Raw genomic sequence first — 24,262 nt, 5'->3', positions numbered from 1 at the left:
AGATAAATATCTAGCATTACTGATTCTTTGTCCTGACGCCTCTGAAAATGACAAATGAGGGGGTTAGGTGGGGCGATGATTAGATACCACCTCGAAGCTTCGCTCTGGTGCATTCTGGGTATTATCAGAGGAATCTGCACATCTTGACCCTTTCCTATGCTATTCTGTTCAGAACATTTTTTTATTTTTTTTTATCATGTTGAGTCCGGGAACCAATTATATTTAGATTATATCTCATAGCGGTGAGGAAGCAATCATAATATGATCTAAGACATATTTGAGGCTTATACGGGAAAGACCTGGCAACCTTTAAAAGGCTGTGAATGATATTTTGACTCCATTACTTGGTTCCTCTGGAATATAATGCAATAGAATCAGGTCCCACCAGTACAGAATGAATTCTCATATTCCCAGTCTAAGAGTTTATTGTGGACTGGTTTGATGCACTCCAATGCGAAACCTTCCCTTCATTGCAGCTATGATTCACAGGGAACTTTGTGTTCCCGGAAAACACATCATGGCCATTTCTGATCAACATATGAGACTTTACACCAGTAAACAAAATTAAATGTCTCTTCTTACTTGTTCGGGGAACATTGGGGCTTTATTCCAGGTTCTTAAGCATTTGCTGAGAGTTTGAAATGCAATGTAATATTATATATATATATATATATATATATATATATATATATATATATATATATATATATATATATATATATATATATTAGGGCTGGGTAAAAAATATCGATTCTCCGATTTTAATCGATCTTCAGTTTAACGCAACGATATCGATTCGGGAAATCCCCAAATCGATTCTTAATGCGCGTGCTTCACGTAAGAGGATATGAATATTCACCTCTCGTCCTGAAGGTGTCACCATCTTTCGAATTGCTCCACTAAAAAAAAACAACTGTGTGCACCCTATTATTAATGTAGATGTGTATTTCAGTAATAAACTTAAGTAGGAGAGTTTCAGTTACCAGCATTTATATCAAAATATGGATCCCATGTCTGCAAAACTAACATTTTAAATGAAATATTGATAGCTAATCGATATCGAATCGAATCGAAATCGAATCAAAACCATAAAAATAAGAATCGAATCGAATCGAAATCGAAATCGAAATCGAATCAAAACCATAAAAATAAGAATCGAATCGAATCGCAGAATTGGTCACAATACCCAGCCCTAATATATATATATATATATATATATATATATATATATATATATATATATATATATATATATATATATAAATAAATCAGTATTTTCTGTATTTTTCTTTTTTCGTCCAGTAAAAATAAGCAAAATATTTAAGGTATTTAGGATAATGTTGAGAATATATCCATCTATTCTTATATTTAGTTATTTGTTTGTTTATTTATTAGCATGAAAAATAGATTGATCATTAACTCAAGAAACATCAACAACAGAACTGTCAATAGGGTGATAATACTAAACTTAATTCGTATATTCTCTATATTCTATCCTTTTTAATGTTTATTTAAGAATGTTTAGATTTTTTTCTGGAAAACAAGAAAAAGAGCTTATTTTTAGAGTTTATTTTTGTCAGCAGATAGAACCATGTGTGCTTTTGTTTTTAAGACCCACTTAATGTGATAAATGCAAGTAGATAATACTTTCAACATTCCTTTTTTTTTTTTTTTTTTGAACCAGTCACTCACTTCATATTTTAGTAGTCACATTAGGACCTGAAAAATCTTTATACTGTAGGGTGCATCAGATGTACACTTCCAACAGTAAATCTGTAAGAGCATGTGGTAGAGTAATAGCACCAGAAACAGATGCACTGAACGAGCGAGTCTTAGATTTTAAAGACCCTATGAAATCAAAATTGGAGTTCCGTGGCTTGTAAGATCACGTCTATTACCTTTGAGGCCATTTATATGGTAGCACGCCATTAAAAGTTGACTAAATAAATGTTAAGCACTCTATGCACTTCAAATTTATATTCTTGATTTATAATCAATTCTAGCAAAACAGATCAAGAAGACTGAGGACTCGTCTTGAGAACTACACAGATTTGTGTCCAAATCCACTAGAATGAGAATTTCCCTTCCCCAGATACCAACTACAACTGATTAGCAACATCATTTAACCTGCAAAGTATGCTGTAAAGTAAAGGCTTTCTGCTATTTAAAATAAAGCAACAACAGGAAATACTCAAAATTTCCAGTCCCAAAAGCTGCATCAAATCATTTTATGGGGTCTTTACAAATAAATCGAAATGAAAATTGACACTACATAGGCCTAATTTTTAATAAATGATTCAGGTTTTATTGTGCATGAATCAGTGTTTTTCATAAAACTCATTCCACAACTTTTCTGCTGATGTAACCAAGTTGCTAGGAAAATTAATATTGACCAATATCACGCCTACTTTTAACGATCCAATCAAATCTCGCTAAATAAAATCCCAGCCTACGTTTTTTCAGTATCACTTTGAAATATATGACATAACCATAATTAAATGGTCTTAATCTGAATGATTCTTCAGTGCAAATTACTCCAAATAATAATAAAATAAGTCTTTGGGAACTTTTATCTAAATTAATTAACTTGCTCCGCCTCCTTTTCAAATGCTATCATCAACACCTCCCCTCCATTCTGAAACATAACACCTGCTTTTCACAACCCAATCGTGGATACAATCAAGTCATATTTCCTGTTCTTTCTCTCTGCGAATTGTCACATGACTGTTAAGCTAAATGCACTACGAATGCTGTTTCAAGTAGTCCTTAGAAAAGGAGACAAGGAATGAATGTATGAAGGAGAAACAGAGCAAAGGAAGGAGGAAGTGAAAGAACCCCACTGGTAACATCACCCACTTTATTTGCATCACTACATTGTGCTCGCCTGTGGCTGAACAAGACCATTCGTGCTGAATTAGTACCGCACCAGAGCCGTTTGATTGGTCACGGTCTACAGACTGGAGACCGTCGAGTGATTTGCATGTGTGCACACACAAACGATTCTGTAATCTCTTTGTTGTCTAGTTAAATAATTAGCCCTGAAAGCAAAAGAGTCGCTTCAAACGCTTGATTCTCCATCCTCTACGAAGGGCTGAAGGCCATGTTTGGGTACGGCTTCTGAGCTTTAAAGCTACCTGATCTTCTAACTCTTGGGAACGTTTTGTCTAAAACCGTAGCAAAGAACCACCGATATAAACCTGGTCTGTTAAAATCCGCCACGCTGCCTGCGTCCCGCTATAATTCAACGCATCTGTGTTGTGTACTTTCCATTCCCTGAATCCTGGATGCTAAAGGACAGTGGTTGGGAGGGTGAAGGGCACTGGCTGTGTCCACAAGGCTCAGCTGACTTCCTGTCCCCAATCCCTGCCCACTGAGTTGGCGCCGAACGTTAGGGTCGCAGCGACTCAGTGGGGGTCACGAGGTTCATACACCACAGGTCAGATGAAGTACTCTTTCCTGCTGTCTCTCATGGCACTGTGCAGGTCCAACTCGGCCCGGTATCTGAGTTCTGGCCTGGGCTGGTGATCTTTCTCCGTGACGGAGGCCATCTGCCGGGTATGCTCATGTCGATGGCGGTACAGGAAGCGGGTCATCACGGCCACGGCGCAGAGGGTAATGAGCACTACTGCTGCTATCAAACCTATGAGAGGCAGAATTAGTAAGTGGCACTTGTGCTGATGCGCAAACGCAAAAGATTTCCTCATTCACATTTCGCAACAGGTTCAAGTTGGTCACAGATTTGCTGCATTGACTAACAGAAAGCTGCTTAGTTTGATCGCAACTTCTACAATGATCGCAGGTGCAGTCACATTTAACACTTTGGCAAATTTTCACAGGCAAAATGCAGTTATTTAAGTAGTAATCCACACAATTAGGAATTTTGCATGAAGGTGAAAGATTTTGCCACACAGATTGGACTCGAGTATTTGCCATGTACAACAAAAAGCTGCTTGGTTTGAAAGTAACTCATGAGTTAATGAGTTAAAGCTAATGTGACCACACCTTTAACCCTTTCGCACGTGAGTTTAAAATTTTCCAGCTGAGCCCCCAGGGCGAGTTCTTTTCAGGCGACCATTATTTTAGAATGTTTAGCCTTATTGTTTCCATGGCGACGTGTCATCCTTGTCATGTGACACACCGCAGTCACAATAACGCTGTATGACACATGGATTGCTTTTATTTCATTTTTCCTTTTTTATTCAAAATATTCACAAACATGCTCACTATATTATGAAATATCTGATATTCCAATTCTAAAATATGTGCAAGTAAATGTATTTGGTAGTTTAAACACTTTTATAATGACCGTTTTAATTGATCTGTTCCTGGTGATGGGCGCCGCCATGTTAGTTCATGCTGAATCCGAGCTGTGGGATTAACAACATGTAAATTCATCCTCTCCTCCCGAAACACATTAAAATAAGTCTCCGGTAAACTGGGAGAAGAGCAGAGTAAACTTTAAAGTTATCTACACAATCTGTATATGATATCAATAAAACTTGTTGTCAGATTATATTTGTAAGGATCATTATTGTTGCTTCCATAGACATCAGCGCTTTAAATGTATGGTTTTGCTAGTACTTAAGTGTATTTAAATGTCTGAAACCTAAAATAAGCATTATATGCTTGAAAACACTGAATATTTGTGATAATATGACAAGCGCTCAGCGCGTCCGATCTGGCTCCGCGCCAGCCAACGAGCGAAAGCAGATTTGAATTCAGCAGTTGATGACGTGACTCACTGAAATTTCTAATCACACCGGTGTGATCGTACGCTCCAGGGACCAGCCAAGACTGATCACACCGGTGTGATCGTATGTGCGAAAGGGTTAAAGTCATCTTTTACACCTTCAAGTTACCTTACCGAAAGTTGACAACATATATTTGTGAGAATATTTGTAAAAGGTTGGATTTAATTAATAGTATTTTTTTATTATAAAAAAAATGGAGCAGCACATACCTCCAATTACAGCGAAGTCACTTTGGGCAGCATTTGTACGTTTTTTCCCTCTACTTCCTGTGTCTACATGATCTGTGAATAAAGTTTATAGTTTGTATGCTGATTCCATTCATTTTGCCTTTCTTGAAAACATAAGATGGTATATTAACCAACCTGACAAAGATCTGGATGAAGACCTATCAGCCAACTCTCCACAATTTGACTCTACCAGGTTACCAAGAACATTGACCAACGAGCTGCCTCGATTCAATATGGCCGCCTTGAGAGGAGCCAAATGGTTGAACTGAACTGAAGACAGACAGCCAATGAAACCTCTCGATCTGGCCTGAAGAACCTCCTCATCTACACCAGCTCGACCTGACAGAGGCAAAAAGACCAAACCTCAGGAAGTTCTTATTTGCTGAACAATAGTGCTAAACTAAAGCAAACTACTGTATTTAGTGCTAAATGAAGGATTCTTGCCCATCAAACTATCTCAAGGTGGCTTGGTGTGGTGAATTAGTCAGTTAAGCACAAGCTCACACACCTACATCTTTAATCTTGAGTTTAATTAAACCGCCTACCTGTGACTTTCCCCAATGTCAAAGACCTTATCGTCATCAACTCTTTGTCCGTGGACAGGCTGTATTTCAGATTGGTATCTTTATCAATCTAAGAAGGAGAAGGATACAGAGAGAAAGAGAGAGAGATGTGGCGTGACATTCACAAGATTCTACAAATATTTTATTGGTGTGAGACAAAAGCCGCCACGTGTTAATCTGCAACACTGCGTGAAGAATACTGATGACATCCTTGAGTTTAAGCACTGATCATAGTCTGTGCTACCGGGGTACAAAACTTCAATGTATCATCAGCCATGCACATCACGGCACTTTATTTAACTCAGAATGAAAACAAATCTGATCTAAATCATTTGAGAGGAATGGGATTAATGATGCTGCAAGTTTCCCTCAGCAACAACAGAACTGAATTATGAAACACGAATGGAACTAAATTTCTTTGTAAATCGTTTGTAAAACCATTCTTATTAAATTGATGCATTCATTACATTTCTATGTAATTTATTTTGTAAAACCATTCTTATGTAAACTGTCTCAAGAATACGTGTTTTAGAACCATTCTTATGTATAGCGTAACACACATTTATTACGAATTTATGCAAATTATACATAAAATCAATTTTACATAATTTGTCACAAAAATGGGGCCTATACATTAAAATGTGTCCAAAATGTAAAAGTGTAACAAAATACAATCTTTAATTTAATTTGTGTAATATATTCACAAAACTGCTCATACATAAATTTTCATAAATGTAATTCGCACCTTTGACTGACCCTCTATGTAATTTGTTCGTAAAACTATTCGTATGTAAATTGTTGCATGAATGCGACCCATATCTTTAATTTATTATCTGTATAATTTGTTCGTAAAACTATTTGTATGTATATTTTTGCATGAATGCAACAAACATCTTCAATCAAATTTCAGTGTAATTTTTTTCATAAAACTATTTGTACATAACTTGTTGCATGAAAGCTTTAACTGAATTTATGGGCAATTTGTTGGAAAACCATACTTACGTAAATTGTTGCATGCCTGCAATATACATCTTCAAAATTGTTCATAAAACATTTTTATGTACGTTGCCTTGGTTAGGTTCACTAAACGATTAAGAAATTTTGTTCTACTCATGTTTCATGAATAAATAACATAATAATGTTGTTGACACATAACTGTGCAAATATTCATTGAAAAGGTTAGTAACTGCCAAAGAACTGACCAAAATTAGCTTCGCCTTGAAATACACTATATTGCTAAAAGTATTGGGTCACCCCCTTCTAATGAACATGTTTGACTACTTTAGTAATTTCTATGAGTACAAATCTTATGTTAAAGCATATAATGATATTCTAGGGAATTGTGTGCTTCTAATGTTATAGCAACAGTTTGGACAGGACCCTTTTCTATTCTAACATGACAGTGCCTCTGTGTATAAGACATGGTTCAAAAAGACATGATTGATTCAGTCAGTGTGGAAGAACTTGACTGGTCTGTTCTCATCACCAAAAATTACTAAAGTAGTCAAACATGTTCATTAGAAGGGGGTGAGTGACCCAATACTTTTGGCAATATGGTGTAAATGCAAAACTTACCTGGACATACATGTCCCTTCCTTCTCTATGTATCTGGATTCTGTGGAGCTCTCCGTTGGCCAAATTAACGGACGTTGGTGTAAAGATGTCAGGCTCTTTCTCTCTGTTCAGCCGATACCATATCTGCAAGCTCCCTGCGGGACACCAATTAGACGCAAGAAACGCAGGCAATTTGAGACATAAGTAAGACAAAATCAAGTCAGCAAAGCACATTGGATGGCTCAATTCCTTCCCCACTGATGAAGGTAATTGCTAGCTTGACCACTGTTTTGAAATATGAGGAACACAGAAAAGGATGCTGCTCTCCAATCATCACCATCATTGCTGTAATCATCTACTGACAGTTTGAAGGTAATCAAAAAACAGCTTTGATTGGCCAATACAGCACTGTGCTGTAACAGGACAAAATCTTCAATAAAAATGAAATGCACATTTTTCCAGCTGCTTTCAGTATTGCCATTGTTATTATCCTCTGATAATATACATTTCTAGACTTTATTTGAACTACATTTAGCCAATACCTATTATAAAAACCTATTTTAGGACCTTTTTTGCATTCTCATTACCATAATATTCCTCTACATCTCAAGGTGGTTTTAATTTTCATATATATTATATATTTAAATATTAATTAGCATACATTTAAGGCAGTCCAAAAAACAGACACTACTTTGCTAATATACAAAACTATAATAATTAACATTATACTATTCAATATACATGTAAGTAATGAGTTTTTTTGCATTAATAATGATACTATCCCCACAATAATAAGTGAAATAGTGCTTATTTTTTTATTAAAATATAATGTGTTCTTCTTTATACATATAGGATATTAATAAAAAAACAAAAATACAAATTTACATTTCGATTAGCATAAAAGCACAAAGTCCATACAACAAAAATAAGAATGAGCTTTTTGAATTAATAATAATTAATATTAATAATGAAAATACTAAATACTTAAATTTTTGCATTAATAATTATATTTTTTCATAAGTGAAACATTTTCTTTTTTTAATGAGAATGTGGGTTTTATGCATTAATAATGATTTTTTTCTGCGTAATAATGAGAAGTGAAAAAATATATATACACATTATTAAAAAAAAAATATATATATATACAGTATATATATAAAATCAAAAATATAATGGAATACTTGTATTATTTGGGGATGATATACAGTATGACCAAAACATGTTCTAAAAGTGTTTTGAGAGAATCACCCATATTGATATTGAAAAAAACAGTAATATTATGTTTGTACCATTGTGAGCCAAAATAATGGCCATGTACTGTTGATGATAGGTGTTGACTGTCAGAAGCATGGCAGGTGTTTGAGTTGTGAGGAAACTGAAGGCGATGCTCTCTCGTGAATTGCTGCTTTGGGCAAAGATAGCTGAGGACTGACGGCTGTGGTTGCGCATCACGGAAAACGGTTCCTGGAAGGTGTAGGTCACCGAGGACCCGCTTTCAAAGGACATGGAAACTTCTGGAAAGGAAGAAACCACAAAAACGTAAAAATGTTGGTGCAAATGCTTGTGGGCAGATTATAGACGGTGATTGGCTGTGTTTTTGTTTCCCTATCAGCATATTAATGTGCTGTCGAACACCAAGGACACGGCGCTGAATGGACAGAGTGGAAAATGCAGAGGAAATTAATCATTTAAACTTTAAATGAATGCAAAATTATGCTTGGACTGAAACCGACCCATGGGCATCTCATGGTGTTCATTTACTCATAATATTATCAGAATAGAAACACCATCCCTCTAGAGTCCAATAAAGAAAACGCAAAGCCAAGAACGCCGTCTCATTCACAAAGCGTTGAATGTTTCGGCTGTCTTGCATATCAGAGGATCAAATGTGATAAAGGCTTATTGACAGCAGAGAGGTTTAGCATTGAGCATGATGGGCAGGGAGGGTCCGCTGGGATTGGTCAGGTTGCAACCCTTTGAGCGAAATTCATCCAAACAACTGTGGTTCACGGTCATGGACGCGAGCCATGCCGAGACAGCAAGACAGACAGAGAATAACAGAACTGCACTGAATATCTCATGTTTTATCCAGCTCAGCTTTGATCAGGTGCTATCTGCGGGCACAACGCAGTCTTCAGAAATCAAGGTTGCAGAGCTCTTAAACGTCCTCCTTCTGGAACGCTCTTTCAAACAAACTGTTTTGATGAGGAACTCTTCCTTTGAACTGCAATAAAATCTAAAACCTTCTGTGTCAGCCACAGACAGATGTTTTGATCAATTATCGGCCAGTTAGCATCTTATTTTAGTTATGAATATCTCAACTGTTTAAGACATTGTATTGTATAGATACTGGTATGATGTTAAACACTGAGCAACGTACCTGCTTTTATTATAACTGGCAGTTGAAAAACAAGCACAAAAAAGACTAATACAACCAAAGCAAGTGCAAAAAACAGAAAGCTTTGTTAGCACTAATACAACAAAATTAAGCGCAAAAAAGGAAGGAGACTTTGTTAGCATATGTAACAAATCTAAGTGTAAAAAAGACTTTGCTAGCTTTGCTAGAATTTTGTTAACACAAGTTAAACAAGCACAAAAAGACAAAGCTTTGTTCACGCTAATACATCCAAATTAAGTGCAGAAAGACACGACGTTTTTTAACTTTAGTACAACAAAATTAAGCGCAAATGATTTTTCTTTACTTAATATTTTCTTATTTTTGTGCTACTGTAACTGTCGTAGGACTGTAAGAGCTGTGCGTGTAAACTTCACTGCCCTGATCTCAAGAGGCGCTCTAGCGATTGATGCTAGAGGCCATGGTCTTTAGCCTCCTTGTTAGAGCTCCAGCCTCCCACACCAGAGACCGCGGTACAAAGCCCGCTCGGAGCGGGGTCAGTAGGATTGGCCACATAGAATGAAAAAAAACAGCATATGCCGGTTAGGTATGTTTTGAAGCATGGCTGCTGGTTTGAGCTTGTCCTTTGCAGGTGAAGAGCTGGTTTAAGCTGGTCCTGAGCAGGAGCTAGTTGCTTAGGACCAGCAGATGACCAGCTAAGGACCAGCTTAAACCAGCTCCAACCAGCAGCCTTGCTTCAAAACATACCTAACCAGCATATGCTGTTTTTTTCAACAGGGTGTGGCCTCTTAAATGGCTAAAAAACAAGCATTATTCTTCATCAGAAAATGCAGCCTGCAATCTTAATTCTACAGTCAACAGTCACAATGAAAACTTATTATGAATATTAGCAATTCATTTCAAACCAGATTCTTTCATTGACACACCCTCAATTTGAAAAGTCAGTGCTTAAAGAAAATCCTTTGACAGAAAAAAAAATTAAATCCTTCGGTATTTTACGACATTGCTGTGGTGGACCAATGATATTTCAGAAACCAAGTGTACAGTCAATATAAACAAATTCAATATTAGTGCAAAAGATTTATTGCCAATATTACCGCACCTTTCTTGCAGTTGGGTCCTCCATAGGCCGAATGTGTGCAGTCACAAACGTAGCCACTGCTCTTCTCGATACATTTCCCCCTGTTGTGACACAAGCTGTTTTGGCTGCTACAGTGACCCGGACACCCTGAACTGACTCCTGGGGTCATTTTAGCCCGCTCCTCAAGGTCAAGTGTCATCCCGTTGATGTTTAATGACCTGATGCACCCTAGAAATCCTCTCTGTCTCGATGCTGTGCCTCCTGCACAGACAAAAATGTACTTATTTTAAAAAGAGAGCTTTGTTAGTGCTTGTACAACAAAATTAAGAGCAAAAAATTTAAAAGTTTGTTAGCGCTAGTACAACCAAATTAAGCAAAAAAAACAATAAAGCGACTTTCATTTGCAAAACGTAAGCTACTAGAGGGCACATAAGTCTGAAGTAATGAATTTGGGTAAAGGGGTGCAGAGCCAGTGGTGGTTTTGTAGGCAAATATTAATGCCTTGAATTTTATACGAGCAGCTATTGGTAGCCAGTGCAAATTGATAAACAGAGGTGTGACGTGCATTCTTTTTGGCTCATTAAAAATTCCTCTTGCTGCCGCGTTCTGGATTAATTGTAAAGGTTTGATAGAACTGGCTGGAAGACCTGCCAAGAGAGCATTGCAATCGTCCAGCCTGGATAGAACATGAGCTAAGTGTGCTTAACATTTAGAACTAATGCAACAAAATTGCATGCAAAAAAGACAACAAGCTTTGTTAGTGCTACTACAACAAAGTTACATGCAAAATAGACGAAAAGCTTTGTCAGTGCCAGTACATCAAAATTAACCGCAAAATACACAGGAAAGTTTGTTAGCACTAGTATACCAAAATTAAGCACAAAAGAGACAGAAATCTTTAGTAGTGCTAATCTAAAACCTAAAATTAATTATGAAAATGAATTTAATATTGAAGTAATTAGCATGTAAACTCTATTAGCAGCATCTTTGTGTAGATACAGGGATATTATTCTCTTACGCCCCACTGACACAGAGGTGTCACTCAAGGCGGTGCCTACCAATGAACAGCTGGCTGTTGAGCTGAAGGTGGGTGTGGCCTTCAGACGGGGCCTCCAGGAAACGCAAGGGCAACTGGTCCACCTGCAGCGACGCCTCCTTCACATTCCTCTCCGCGCGGACATAATGCCACTGCTTGTCGTTCAGCGGCACATGAGACTTTACCGTCAGAACCACCGGCCCGTTACCCACATCAAACGTGAAGGTCACGACGGAGGGTGCTGCAGGATTCAGAACAAAACACACAAATCACTACATATGCAACAGGAATTTGTGCATATCATTTATTAGATATTTATTGTAGGGCTAATTGTGTTTAATATATACATTTTAAAATATATTTTTTTAAATATGCAAGCGCAAAGTTTTTCTTTGAACCATGGAAGAAGTCAAGGTCCAGTGTGACATGAAACAATGCCTCGTTGTGATGCAACTACCTTGTTTACATGGAGCAAATGTATTTTGTATTATTTATGTATTAATGTGTAGAAAAAAATTATCCTTATACTTGGGGGAAAAATATATTTAAAAAAAATATGAAGGCAGGCAGCATGATGAAGATGAACAGCCTCAGTGAACTGTGTACAGTAATTACACAGTTGATGGTTCCAGTGGCACAGTTCACTAAAATTGCTCTTTCCACTCAAACTGACTATGTCCTCTCCTCTTTGCTGCAAATACTAATGGCACAGCATACATATGAGGGGCTTTTACCATTTTACTTCCACATTTGTGTTGATAAAGCATTAGACAGACTGGTTGAAGCTCACAAAACCTGTGAGGGAACATGTTCAGATCATATTTAATGAAAAATAAAACAGAATAAATAAAAAATAGGAAAAATATGGTCATATGTAATATTAAAAATGTAATCTATTTTAAATAATTTATTATAAATAATTGTAATTATGTAATTTATTTTAATTAAGTGATCAAATATTAAAAATAATTAATATACAAATATAATTTTAATATAAAAATAAACTACAATTTTTTTTTTTTTATTTATTAAAAAAATCACAGAGAAAAAAATGTCCACTTAATATACACCGTCATATTTTACAAACCAACCACATAAATAAATAAATAGCATTCTTAAAGCTGCAGTCCGTAAGTTTTGCCTCTTTGTCGCCATCTCTGTTTGAAAACCTGGAATTGCAGTTGCTTGCGGAATTATCTTCCTTGCATTATCTTCCTTGCTCCAGCGCGGATGAAGCTAATGTTTTGAGGAGAATGTGTGGCAGTCACGCACCGGTGTGGATGTTTAGTGTACTTCGCAATCACAGATTCTAGCCTAGGTCTTGGAATATATGACCCAAATAAGAATTTTCACCGGAAGTAAGTAACAAGTAAGTAACAAGTCTGCCATGTTTGTTCTGACCAATTGAGGAAAAAAAACATTACCTTAATTCACGCTACCAATGGTGATTTAATCTAGCTGCTGTGGGAAAAGGCTATAAATGATCCGCCACCTGCAGGATCCTCACATGAGATACCTACTAGCCGGGACAACTTCTTTATGTTTACAGACGTGATGTAATGACGCAGCAGCATGCTCAAATTTCCTGTGAAAACCTACCCGTACCACTCAAATTAAAAAACATTATTATAAGCTAACCTGCAGCTTTAACTCCTCTTAATTTGAAAAGTTACTTCTTTCGGGTTTTTGAAAGAGGTCTCACCACTGAGCTCCACTCTAATGAAGTCTTTTGTGCCCAGATTTTCCAGAAAGACTCCGGAGGGAGCCGTGGTTTTGAAATAGAGTGAGATGTCGATGCTGAGCTCGGCCTGAAGTGTTGGGAAGTGCAGGTAGGACGACTCCTGGTAGAAGGAAGCGGCATTCCACAGAAACCCTGAGGAAAGAGGAGACTATTCTTAAAATAAAGAGGAAACTATTCTTATAATAAATCTTAATTATGAAAAGTAAAAGATAAAAGTTTCTAAATGTGCTAATTACATATGGTTTAAAAAGATGAATCCTTATTTTGTAAAATCTGTGATTTCACCACAACAGAAATAAACATGTTCACATCCATTGTGTTACAATTCACTTGCACATCTGCACTTCTGTGCATTTCTAAAGTGTGATAAAATGAGATACGTATGCTTACGTACTGTCCCCGTAGCAGTGCAGAGATCCTACTCTGTAAATGGCTTCTGACCCACTTCGGTTTGTGTCTCCTACCAAGATCTCGGTCACTGGTAAGTGCTCTTTGTAGGATAGCAGTCCAGTGTCATTCTCCCTGTTCACAAGCAAACAATAGCTGTGTTTACACGGCTGCTCTCACTATCTACAGCTATTGATACTGTCAACATGTGCTGAGATGATATTCAACAGATTACAAACAAACAACACAAAATCTAATATGAAAGAGCACCAGTGTAGAAACAGGCAAACAGTGACGGCTCGTACCATGAGCTGTGGTCAGCGTCACAGTTGCAGAAGTGGTTCATATCGATGCAGTTCTCATCCAGACTGCAGGCGCACTGCTGCACCCCGGGGAGAAATCCACCCCAGTACGTCCTTCTCTCTCCTGCCCGGTCCAGCCACCAGGACAAGGGCGTTCCATCTGGAGCAAACATTTCAGACAACACATTTCTTTATTTCGCCAGTGACATCTAACACTGCTTGATAACAAAAAACACCTTAGGGATGTGCCAATATAGAAGGTTAATACTGACAGTCAATTACTATTTTTATGTTACGGCTAATAAACATAGTTTGCCCAAAGGTATTTTATTAATTACTTACACTTGCATGTTTTACGTTAAATCAGACATGAAAACATTACAACATTTATAAACAAACAGAGAGAAAAAGAAAAGATGGCTAATAGTTTAGCAATTTGAAAAATATGAATAAAATATTCAAACTTCAAAATCGACTTTAGACAAACAAGGACAAAAAAATATATATAAAAAAAAAAGTAATTTTGACTTTACATTTGCCAAATGCAAATGTATTACTTTGTTACGACTTTCTAATCTTAGTTATAGTTTTAAACTACCAATAAATAATAATAATACTATGGCATACATACTGTTTATATTTTATGCTATTATATCCTATAAAATATTCAATAATATATCATTAATAACCTTTAATTTAAAAGTAATTTTTTTGATATCAATTTAATACTGTCAATCTAAAAATATCTTAATTTCATTGTTACATTAATAATTACATTTCACCATGATTAAAAAATTTATAATAATAATAATAATAAGGCATAATGTTTATATTTAATGCTATTATATCCTATAAAATATTCAATTTAATAAATCACCTTTGTAATTGAAAAATAAATTATATATATCAATTTAATACTGTCAATTTGAAAATATTGTAATTTCATTTTTACATTAATATTATAACAATTTATATTATATTATATACCAATTTTTAAAATAATATTAAAAATATTTTTTTATTTAAAAAGGGTTATGTAGTAATTTGCCAATAATAATAATAATAACAACAACAACAATTTTCTAATTTGAAAAAGATGCCAAAATTGCCAATAATGATAATCTCAAAAATACAGTTGGCAACTGCACATAAGTAAAAGCTGGAGGATTTTGTCACTGCCATTGGATTCCTATGATCCTCTGAGGTTAACTGATCTGAAAAGAGTCTAGTCAATGGAGATATTCCCACAAGATCCAGCCACCAGTATTCCACACATTTAGCCTTTCTACTCAATATCCCCCCAGGAAAAATCAGGCCAATCGTTGTTCCTTTGCTCTACAGCCACCAGAGCGCAAGAACGGGACCCAACTTTCAGATCTCATTATGCAAATATCTCTGTGCCCGGCATAAACTGATGAACAATTTCAAGGACTGGTTAGTTTATAAATGTTACTATTTCCCATCAATTAATATTGTAACTAGATTGGGGTCAAGTCAGATTATAGATCTGAACAAATTCCACTTTAGGTAAATTATCCAATGAGCTGAGACGTTTTAATCAAGAATAAGGACTTGGAACGTACGCAGAGGAACTGTTCGGATAGTGAACAATGATCAATGACTGTTAATATATAATATTATATAAAGCAAAAAACTAACAGTGTTGAAGTTGTTCAATACCCACCCCATGTATTGAAGAGGCGGGACTTCCTGCATAGATAAACAACTTCCTGCTGGCACTGCTCAGACTTGCTCACAAGCGTCCGGAGTTGTTCCAGAGACGCGCTGTAATTGAACTTCATCACATGGGGCTTCTGAAGCGACGACCCTTGAACCCTCACCATCTCTGTGCTGTTGTGACTCACTACGGTCCACACCTTATCATCTGGAAAATATAAAAAAACCTGTTTAAAATCTGAAATAATCCATATGTATTTCAACACTTACTGAAAAATGCTATTTTTGCAGTCAGCGTACTGTAGTATACACCGCACAGCATGTAGTAAGCAGTACATCGCCCGTCTTTTCTTTTCTGATCAAAGTCAGTCCCATACTAAACTGAATTCATAGCACTTCATACCTCCCCAGTTCATTCGATCACAAAAGCGAGCTGTAATCCAGATAATAACGTACACAAACCTTAATGAGAAAAGAGCGTGACTTCAATTAGCTGTAAAAATAAAGCCGCGCAGCAAGCCTCTTCCAACCCAGACCAATCTTCGCTACATCTTTGACGTCAGCTTTCTTTTATCCGGCAAACACCTCAGCCGGGGGGAGGGGGAGGGGGGGGGGGCGTCGTGTTTACTCAGCCAGCAGGCACTTAAGTCTTCATATGCCAAGCGTACAGTAATTTACATTTCATGCGGCATTTCTTATTGAGGTTGGCCAAAGTCAATGGCACTTTATTCTAGTGGATCCCGAGCCAGCGGATGTGTGTGTAAGAGAGCGACGCTTTATCACAATTCTGCAGGAGATGAGTAATATTTCACAGAATACAGCAGCGTGTATAACGGTCTAGCAAAACGGGCCCGACCGCAGTTTTCCCCCGGACAGACCCATCGTTCTGCACCCTGGGACCCAGACAGCCCTGGCAGACAGCGCAACATCCATCAGTGATTGGACAAGTTCAAGCTCTGATTAATGACTTCGCATTGGTGTGGATTCAAACAGATTTCCCCTGGCCGAAAACTGCCTTCATAACCTGACAGCTCTGTGTCTTTAAAAAACCCTGAAAAAAGTTAGTAATCTGACAAAATACTTCCGACAAGCACTTTTAAGGAACATTTTTGACCAGTACGTGGAGGTTGAAAGTTAAATCACCCTTGAGGCAGTAGCTATTTGCATTAAGTTTAAAAGAGTCTGAAATTTTTGTATGCGCTTTTTCTGTGTTTGTTTTGTATTCGTCATCCTTTCCTATCAAAATGCTTGCTGTGGATGAGAAAACGCAGAAAATCGAACCTGATCCGAAATATTTTATGACCGACTAAAGTTTCGGAGGCAGTGTGTAAATATGATTGACACAACGTCAGGTTGTATTTATTTTTTAACATGCGAAAATTTTGGATGAAAATTTCGAACTCAGTGAAGAATTGAAAATTTAATTTTTCACACATTAAAAAATAAATATGACCTCATGTTGTCAGTCACGTTTACACACTGCCTCCGAAACTTTCGTCCGTCATAAAAAAATTCGGATCAGGTTCGGTTTTCTGCGTTTTCGCATCCATAGCATGCATTTTGATAGGAAAGGATGACAAATACAAAAAACAAAGGAAAAACGCACGCAAAAATTTCGGTCTCAGTGTGCAATGACCTAAAATGGCATATTTTCTTAGCAATAGACGCTATTTACACTGTGCAAATAGCGATAGACTTTATTTACACTATGTAAAAATTGTTGTATTTTCTACTTTTTATAATACTTATTGCAAATAGTGGCAAATATCTACACCTAAGTTTTGTAGTACATTATAAGTATGCAATAATAACATATTGAGTGTAGATTATCATTTTTATTAAAATTATTAAAATGGATGCTGCCTTATTGGTACCATAAACCCCTCCCTACATTTACCCCTAACCTTACCCAGTACTTTATTTTCAACTTTTCGATTATTTCCTTCCTTTTTATTCAAATAAATACCTTTTTGATGTGATATGAGATTTATTGAAAAAAAACTGCATGTAAAGTATGTATGCATCTATATTTTTATCCTACACTTGCACTATTCATATTTACGCTCATGTTTTTTTATCCCACAGAGGTCTCACCGGTTATGTTGCAGTAGACGACGGTGGATTTGAGCGGTCCGCTTCCATCTGGATCGATTGAGAAAAAGCCTGAGGCACTTCCTGTGAGCCGGTGGGCCTCGCAGGAGGGTTCAAAGATGGCTGACCAGAAAAACAGCGACAAAAACCTCGAGTCAGCTCATGTTGAGCATCATCAAAGAAGCAAAACAGTTTAGTTGGCATTGTAGAGAACGCGTTTGGTTGCTTTGCATTTTTAAAGAGTATTAACTTCAAAAGAACTGAAAAATAAGTTTAAACCTATTCTTCATCAATGCAAAAAAACTGAAATAGTTGAAAGACTTTGTAGGTACTTTCTCATAAAAACAAACAATTTATTGTTTTAGTAATATTTGTAGTCGACTCACAGTTGTGACAGGTGGCTCCCGTGTATCCTGTTCCCGAACAGTCACAGAAGAACGTGTTCCAGGACTGAGAACATTCTCCATCATGCTCGCAGTAGTTAGGAAGACATCTGCAGGAAAAAAATAAGATTTCTGATCAAACTTAGACGGTACTTATAGCAGGGTGGAAAATACATTATCAAATTACACAAATCACACAAACGACACACTGCGACATACGGTACAATACCGAACTGTAATATATTTTGTGCTCGGAGGGATTTAAGGACGGCATCAATCAATAACCACAAGTGACTATTAGGAAATAGATGAGCAAGGCTGAAAGCTCACGAAGGAGGCATCAATTTTGCGACAGACTGAACGCGCACTCAAGGATGAGGACGGTGGACAAGTGATGAAAGATTGTGAATGTGATTAAGTTAAATCTGAAGCCAAGAACTGAACTTTCTCTTGCTGTCTCTGCTGGGATGCGTCAAAAGGGTACAAGCAATATTACTGACCCTTTTAGTGACCCTTGATCAACAAGTTCTTAACGTACATGCGACATCCTGCATTTTAATTGTATATGAGATGGAGTGTATCTACTGCTTGATCCCTCTCTTATCAGCAGGTAAACAATCTTTATCCATATGATGTATTACTCATGAAAATCACTTACTGGATCCTAATTGACAAGCGAATGATTTCAGAAAGGAAACTTTGCTGAAATTAAATTGGGAAAGACAATAAAGCACAAGTGATTTAATGCAAAGCATATGCTAAATACCTGCATGTAAAAATGCTAATTAAAACTGTAACACGACTGAACTCCCTTGTTAAAATATAATTCAACATCTGGGTATGTATTTAGCGCTAATATTACTATCTCTTCTGAAGCGCCTCTTTGTCGGCAAAAAGACTGTTGAATCTGAAAGGTGTTAATGTTGTAATAGTTTCCGTCACTAGAAGAAAATTGAATAATTGAATCCACTAATTAAATGCTGTACAAAATATTAATATCTGCAGAGGTCTGGAAAAAAGAACTTTAAAGAATCTTACGATGCTTGATTGCTACTTTGATTCATTTAGAGTAAAGAGAAGGAACAAAAGACCAGGATAATGAGAAGAAGAAGAAAACACAGCTGTCAGACTCCATTGTGGCAGAAATAAATCATATCCATGTAGCGTGTGATGAGGGAAGGGAGGAGAGAAATGACAACCGTCTCGCCTCATAGGCCGCAGGATTGCAGCCGTGTCTGGAACTCAGCAGAGGTCGATTCCAAACCAGTGTGAGCTGATCTCAGCACTAACGGATGAACAGTGGAGGATGAAACTGGACTGAAGTTGAACCCCAAAATACGTTAGTATATTTTATTTGAAATTCTATCTTTTGGCAGTTTGTGTTGTGGAGGTTATAAGTCACCCTTGAGAACCACTTGACGTATCCCAATGGTAATGCTTATTTTTCAACTCAAAATTAAAGTAACCTTATTAACATCAACCTCCATTATATTAAAGCATTAACTATTGACAGGATTTTAGAAATGCTGTATGACTTACAACAGTATTCGAAAACAATGACACCTTCGAGCTGTTTTAGAGGCATAACAAATCATTTTAAATAAACCAATGGTTTGTGCACAATAAGTGTGATGAGGGAAGGGAGGACAGGAATAACAACCGTCTCGCCGCACTGGCTGCAAGATTGCGATCGTCTCTGAAACTCAGCAGAGGTCGATCTACACTGGTGTCGGCTGATCTCAGTGCTAACCGATGACTGTTAAACCCTGAAATGCATTTGAATACATCTTAATTGTGTCTTTTCTGCAAGGTTAAAGATTACCATCACTCTCTCATTCTCATTTAATTCTCTGCTTACTTCTGCTATGCATCTCATGAAGAACAGGGCAACGTGGGTAGCATCACCCCTCTCGATCAACAAGGATGGCTACATATATTCACCCACGAACCAGTTCCTCCCTACAGGCGCTATTCAGGGCAATGAGCAGGAGCTGAGGTGTCTTAGCCCAGTGCCCGCTGTCCAAATCTCTATTGATCTGTCTTGAGGTATCAAACTGCAGTCAGCTGGCGAGGACAGGGACTTCGGGCCTAGCCATAGGTTAGACAGGGTGATAAAGAGACAACGAAAGCGGTGGAAAAAAAAAGGAGATGGCTAGATATAGCTAGAGACAGAGAGAAAGTGTCTGAAGCACGCTAGTCTAGGTTTACACAAATGATTTAGGATGGTGATCAAAGGCTATCAGAGAGGAGTGTACCTTTTCGAGACTTTCTAACTTATTCTAGAGGACAGCCAAAACCAACAACTGGCCTCGCTTATCTTCATTTACTCCAGCTGATAGGCTTTACTGAAGCGAATACAGGCACATCTTCTACAGCCTTGGTACTCAACAAGCTTCATGTGGCTCTTAATGATGTTGCAACTTGAAGGCTCATTTGTCCCTAAAATGATTCTTTATGTTATTGTCCTTGGCTTGGCTAGACAGTCATAAGTCAACAGCGTTCAGGATCGTTGCAAGATGACGTGCCCCTACTCTCGGTGCTGCTTACCAACCAATCAAAATTAACCAACCTATGACAATAATACTTTGGGTCTAACCTTTAAGAATTAGCAACATCCATCACTAGGACATAAGAATAGAAGGCCACCTATGTCACTGGAAAAAGCATAACAATCAATAAGAGTCAATATAGAAAATTTGCGCATATTAAATCAGTTTTAGGGAGTGGTCATATTTAGCGTTGTTTGGCAAATTTTCGAGGGAGAAAACCAGTATTTTCAATAGAAATCAGGAATTTTCTGTGAGGACAAAACATTTCCCCAAAATTTCCTCATGTTTAAGTTCCACATAAATTCCAGTTTAAGTTGGCCACGTGATGACAAACAGAAAGTTACTTGGTTTAAAAGTGACTTCTGTGTGAGCTGTGTTATACTTTGCTACACTACTGACAATAGAGAATGGACCTTTCTTGCCAACAAATTTTTGGCAAAAGTTCGATATTGTGACCACAGAGTTTGTGGAGAGATCAGTGGGAAGTGGCAAGTATCCTACTTGTCGCAATATTCCCATGACTTCTCTCACAGAACAACCCATTTTCTGTAGCAAATTCCAAATATAACAACAAATGCGTTGAAGGCGCTGTCAAGGCAGTCAATTTACAAAGTGATGAGCTGTTTCAACATCGAAGCATATTGAGGAATCTTCTCCAATGACTTTCATTCAAACTGAACTACCTTGTCTGCCTGTCGAGATTACACCCCTGTTACACCTTTTTGAGTTAACCTTGAAAGCTTCCCCTACGGGAGAGTCTCGGACGACGTGCCCCTACTCTGGATGCTGTTGATTGACCGATCAGAAATCACCATCACTACAATATGCACCTATTCTGGATGCCGCTCACCCAACCATCAGAATTACAGGATTGGTTCACTTCCAGAATAAAAATGTCTTGGTAATTTACTCACCACCATGTCATCGAAGATGTTCATGTATTTCTTTCTTTAGTTGAAAAGAAATTAAGGTTTTTGAGGAAAACATTCCAGGATTTTTTTACATATAGTGGACTTCAACAGGGACCAACGAGACCAACTTTCGACTGAAGAAAGAAAGTCATGAACACCTTGGATGAAATGGGGGTGAGTAAATTACCAGAAAATGTTTATTCTAGAAGTGTAGAAGTGAACTAATCCTTTAACTACCACCCTCACATGCTCCTACTCTGGAAGTTCTCCAACTGTTTAGAAATAACCATTACTACATCTTTCCCCTACTCTGGATGTTGCTAATTTTTCCATCAGAAATTATTCAGCATACTGAGGCAACTCCTCCAATAAATTCCATTCAGTCAAGAACTATCTATTGTCTGCCTGTCAGGATCCTACACCATTTTGAGCTAACCTTAAAGGCTTCCCCTGTGGGAAGGTCTCTGGTGACGTGGCCCAACTCTGGATTATTTTCACTGACTGATCAGAAATTACAAGAACTATGACAAGCACCGATCCTGGATGCTGCTCACCAACCCATCAGAATTAACTACCACTCTGACATTTCCTACAGATCTTCAACAACCATTTAGAAGTAACCATCACTAAGATGAATCCCTATCTCTGGATGCTGCTCATCAACCCATTAAACTTACTTTCATTTTGACATGCCCTTACTTTGGTTGCTGCTTACCAATCCGTCAGAACTTTCCATTACTCTGACATCCATCTACTTTGGGTGCTGCAGATTACTCAATCAGAAATGACCATGATTACAACATGCCTCTTACTCAATGAGCTGATGACCAATCAATTACAAATGATCATGCAAACAGTCTGGATGTCACTCACCAACTCATCGGAAACAACCCTCTTTCTGACATGCCCCTACTATGGATGGTGGTCATCAACCCATCACAACTAACCATCACCCTGATGTGCCCCTATTCTGGGCACTTCTCAACAACCCATCACAATCATTTTGGGTATTTCACTCATAGGTGTCAACAAGTTGTCAGTAACAACTTGGATTAGCTCAACAAACACTCAACACACTTTTCTGTCAGTCAGTATAAGAGAGTATGTACTCTCACAATCTAAAAGGTCAGAATTTGGTCTTGAATCCAGGTCCAAAGTAGCTAAGATTGAGTAAGAAAATTAAGACAGAGGGAAGAAACCTTAAATGTAAATGTTTCCCAACATATGTTCATTCAACAGCTGTTACCATGAAGGCCATGTTGGGTTTTTGTGAACAATTAAACTTGTCACAACACAATTTGGGCCTGTTTTAATTATGAGGTGATGGTTGGTCAAAAGAGCATTTCAAATTTAGTTTGACAAGGGCGCATCAGTCTGAGTGGGTCATGGATGCACGCCTGGATCTGCCTTTCCCCCCTGGAACATTCACAGCATGTTGGCAAAGCTAAAATCACAATTCACCCCCATGCCGGCCCTGCCAACAGTCATTTGCCCAGGTGCCAGGTCTGAGCATTTGCTTGGTGAAGAATGTGGAGTACGTTGCCAGAAAGACCTGCAGCAAACGAGATTGACAGCAGAGAATTTACGATCTCACCCCCTCTCTCCTTTTCCCTGGCTAGCGTTCCCTTTCAGTAATGCTCTTTTCCAAACCTGGCTATCTCTCTTTTGTCCCCTAACTATCTTTCTCTTTGTCTAATGCAATAGCCTAACCTGACTAGCTAGGTGGCTTTCTTTTTTGACTTTGACTGTGTCTAATACTCTTATCCTAATTTAACTAGCTATTTTTTTTTTCTTCCATGCATCCACCTATCAGTCTTTCTTGCATACTTTCATTTATCCTTTCTTCCATCCTTTTTTATACCCTTCATCCATTTATCTGTTTTTTTGTTCTTTCTCTCTTCTCAATCAGTTCATCTATTTTTTCTTCCATCAATTCATCCATCTATTCTTTCCCTTTCTTCATTCATCTCTCCTTTTTCTTTTTCTTTTCATCCATCCGTCCACCCATCAATCCTTCTTCCTTCCAGCCCTCCATATTTTTCCTTCCTTGAAATTAGCCATTCTTCTTTCCTTGCCTATTTCTATCATCCCTCCATTTTTTCAGTCCCATTAGTTTTCCTTTCTTTTTCTATCTCTATTACTTTTTGCTTGCTTTCTTTTTGGCTTGCTTGCTTTCATTCTCTTTTTAACCCCTTCATCCATCCATCCATCCATCCATGCATGCATCAACCATCCATCATTTATCATTTCTTTCTTTCTTTCTTTCTTTCTTTCTTTCTTTCTTTCTTTCTTTCTTTCTTTCTTTCTTTCTTTCTTTCTTTCTTTCTTTCTTTCTTTCTTTCTTTCTTTCATCCTCGTATGTTTTCATCCTTCCTTCTTTTACCAATTTATCCATTATTTCCTCTTTTCTTCTACCCATCTTTTCTTTCATCCCTCCATCCTTCAGTACATTAGTCTTTATTTCCTTTTTTATTTTTCTGTTATTTTTTAACAATTCATCAATCCATTATTTTTCTTTTATACATAATTGTGTCGTTCTTTCTTTCATCAATTTATCATTGCTATTTCCTTATTTCACTCTTCCTTTATTTTTCCATCCCTCCATCCTTCGGTACATTAGCTTTTCTTTCTGTCTTTCTTTCTCTTTGTCTAA

The 24,262-nt window shown here is 37.4% G+C and overlaps 1 protein-coding gene across 1 annotated transcript in view; it reads right to left on the bottom strand.

Moving 5' to 3' along the window:
• Nucleotides 1-1,677: 1,677 nt before the first annotated feature.
• LOC306874780 (contactin-associated protein-like 5) overlaps nucleotides 1,678-24,262 on the bottom strand; it is a 55,756-nt gene continuing 33,171 nt past the window's right edge. The window contains exons 11-24 of the mRNA XM_079425022.1: nucleotides 18,153-18,259; nucleotides 17,770-17,889; nucleotides 15,683-15,883; nucleotides 14,002-14,158; nucleotides 13,704-13,831; nucleotides 13,271-13,441; nucleotides 11,591-11,809; nucleotides 10,554-10,793; nucleotides 8,385-8,609; nucleotides 7,117-7,250; nucleotides 5,524-5,611; nucleotides 5,114-5,317; nucleotides 4,961-5,032; nucleotides 1,678-3,640 (exon numbers count right to left, since the gene is read on the bottom strand). Of these exons, the coding sequence (XP_079281148.1) occupies nucleotides 3,438-3,640; nucleotides 4,961-5,032; nucleotides 5,114-5,317; nucleotides 5,524-5,611; nucleotides 7,117-7,250; nucleotides 8,385-8,609; nucleotides 10,554-10,793; nucleotides 11,591-11,809; nucleotides 13,271-13,441; nucleotides 13,704-13,831; nucleotides 14,002-14,158; nucleotides 15,683-15,883; nucleotides 17,770-17,889; nucleotides 18,153-18,259 (2,269 nt within the window). The 3' untranslated portion in view covers nucleotides 1,678-3,437. The remainder of the gene's footprint in view (nucleotides 3,641-4,960; nucleotides 5,033-5,113; nucleotides 5,318-5,523; nucleotides 5,612-7,116; nucleotides 7,251-8,384; nucleotides 8,610-10,553; nucleotides 10,794-11,590; nucleotides 11,810-13,270; nucleotides 13,442-13,703; nucleotides 13,832-14,001; nucleotides 14,159-15,682; nucleotides 15,884-17,769; nucleotides 17,890-18,152; nucleotides 18,260-24,262) is intronic.

The sequence above is a fragment of the Barbus barbus genome (genome assembly GCF_936440315.1).
Source record: "Barbus barbus genome assembly, chromosome: 9".
Taxonomy (NCBI): domain Eukaryota; kingdom Metazoa; phylum Chordata; class Actinopteri; order Cypriniformes; family Cyprinidae; genus Barbus; species Barbus barbus.
The sequence above is the reverse complement of the archived record's forward strand: the minus strand, read 5'-3'. Positions and strand labels throughout refer to the sequence as shown.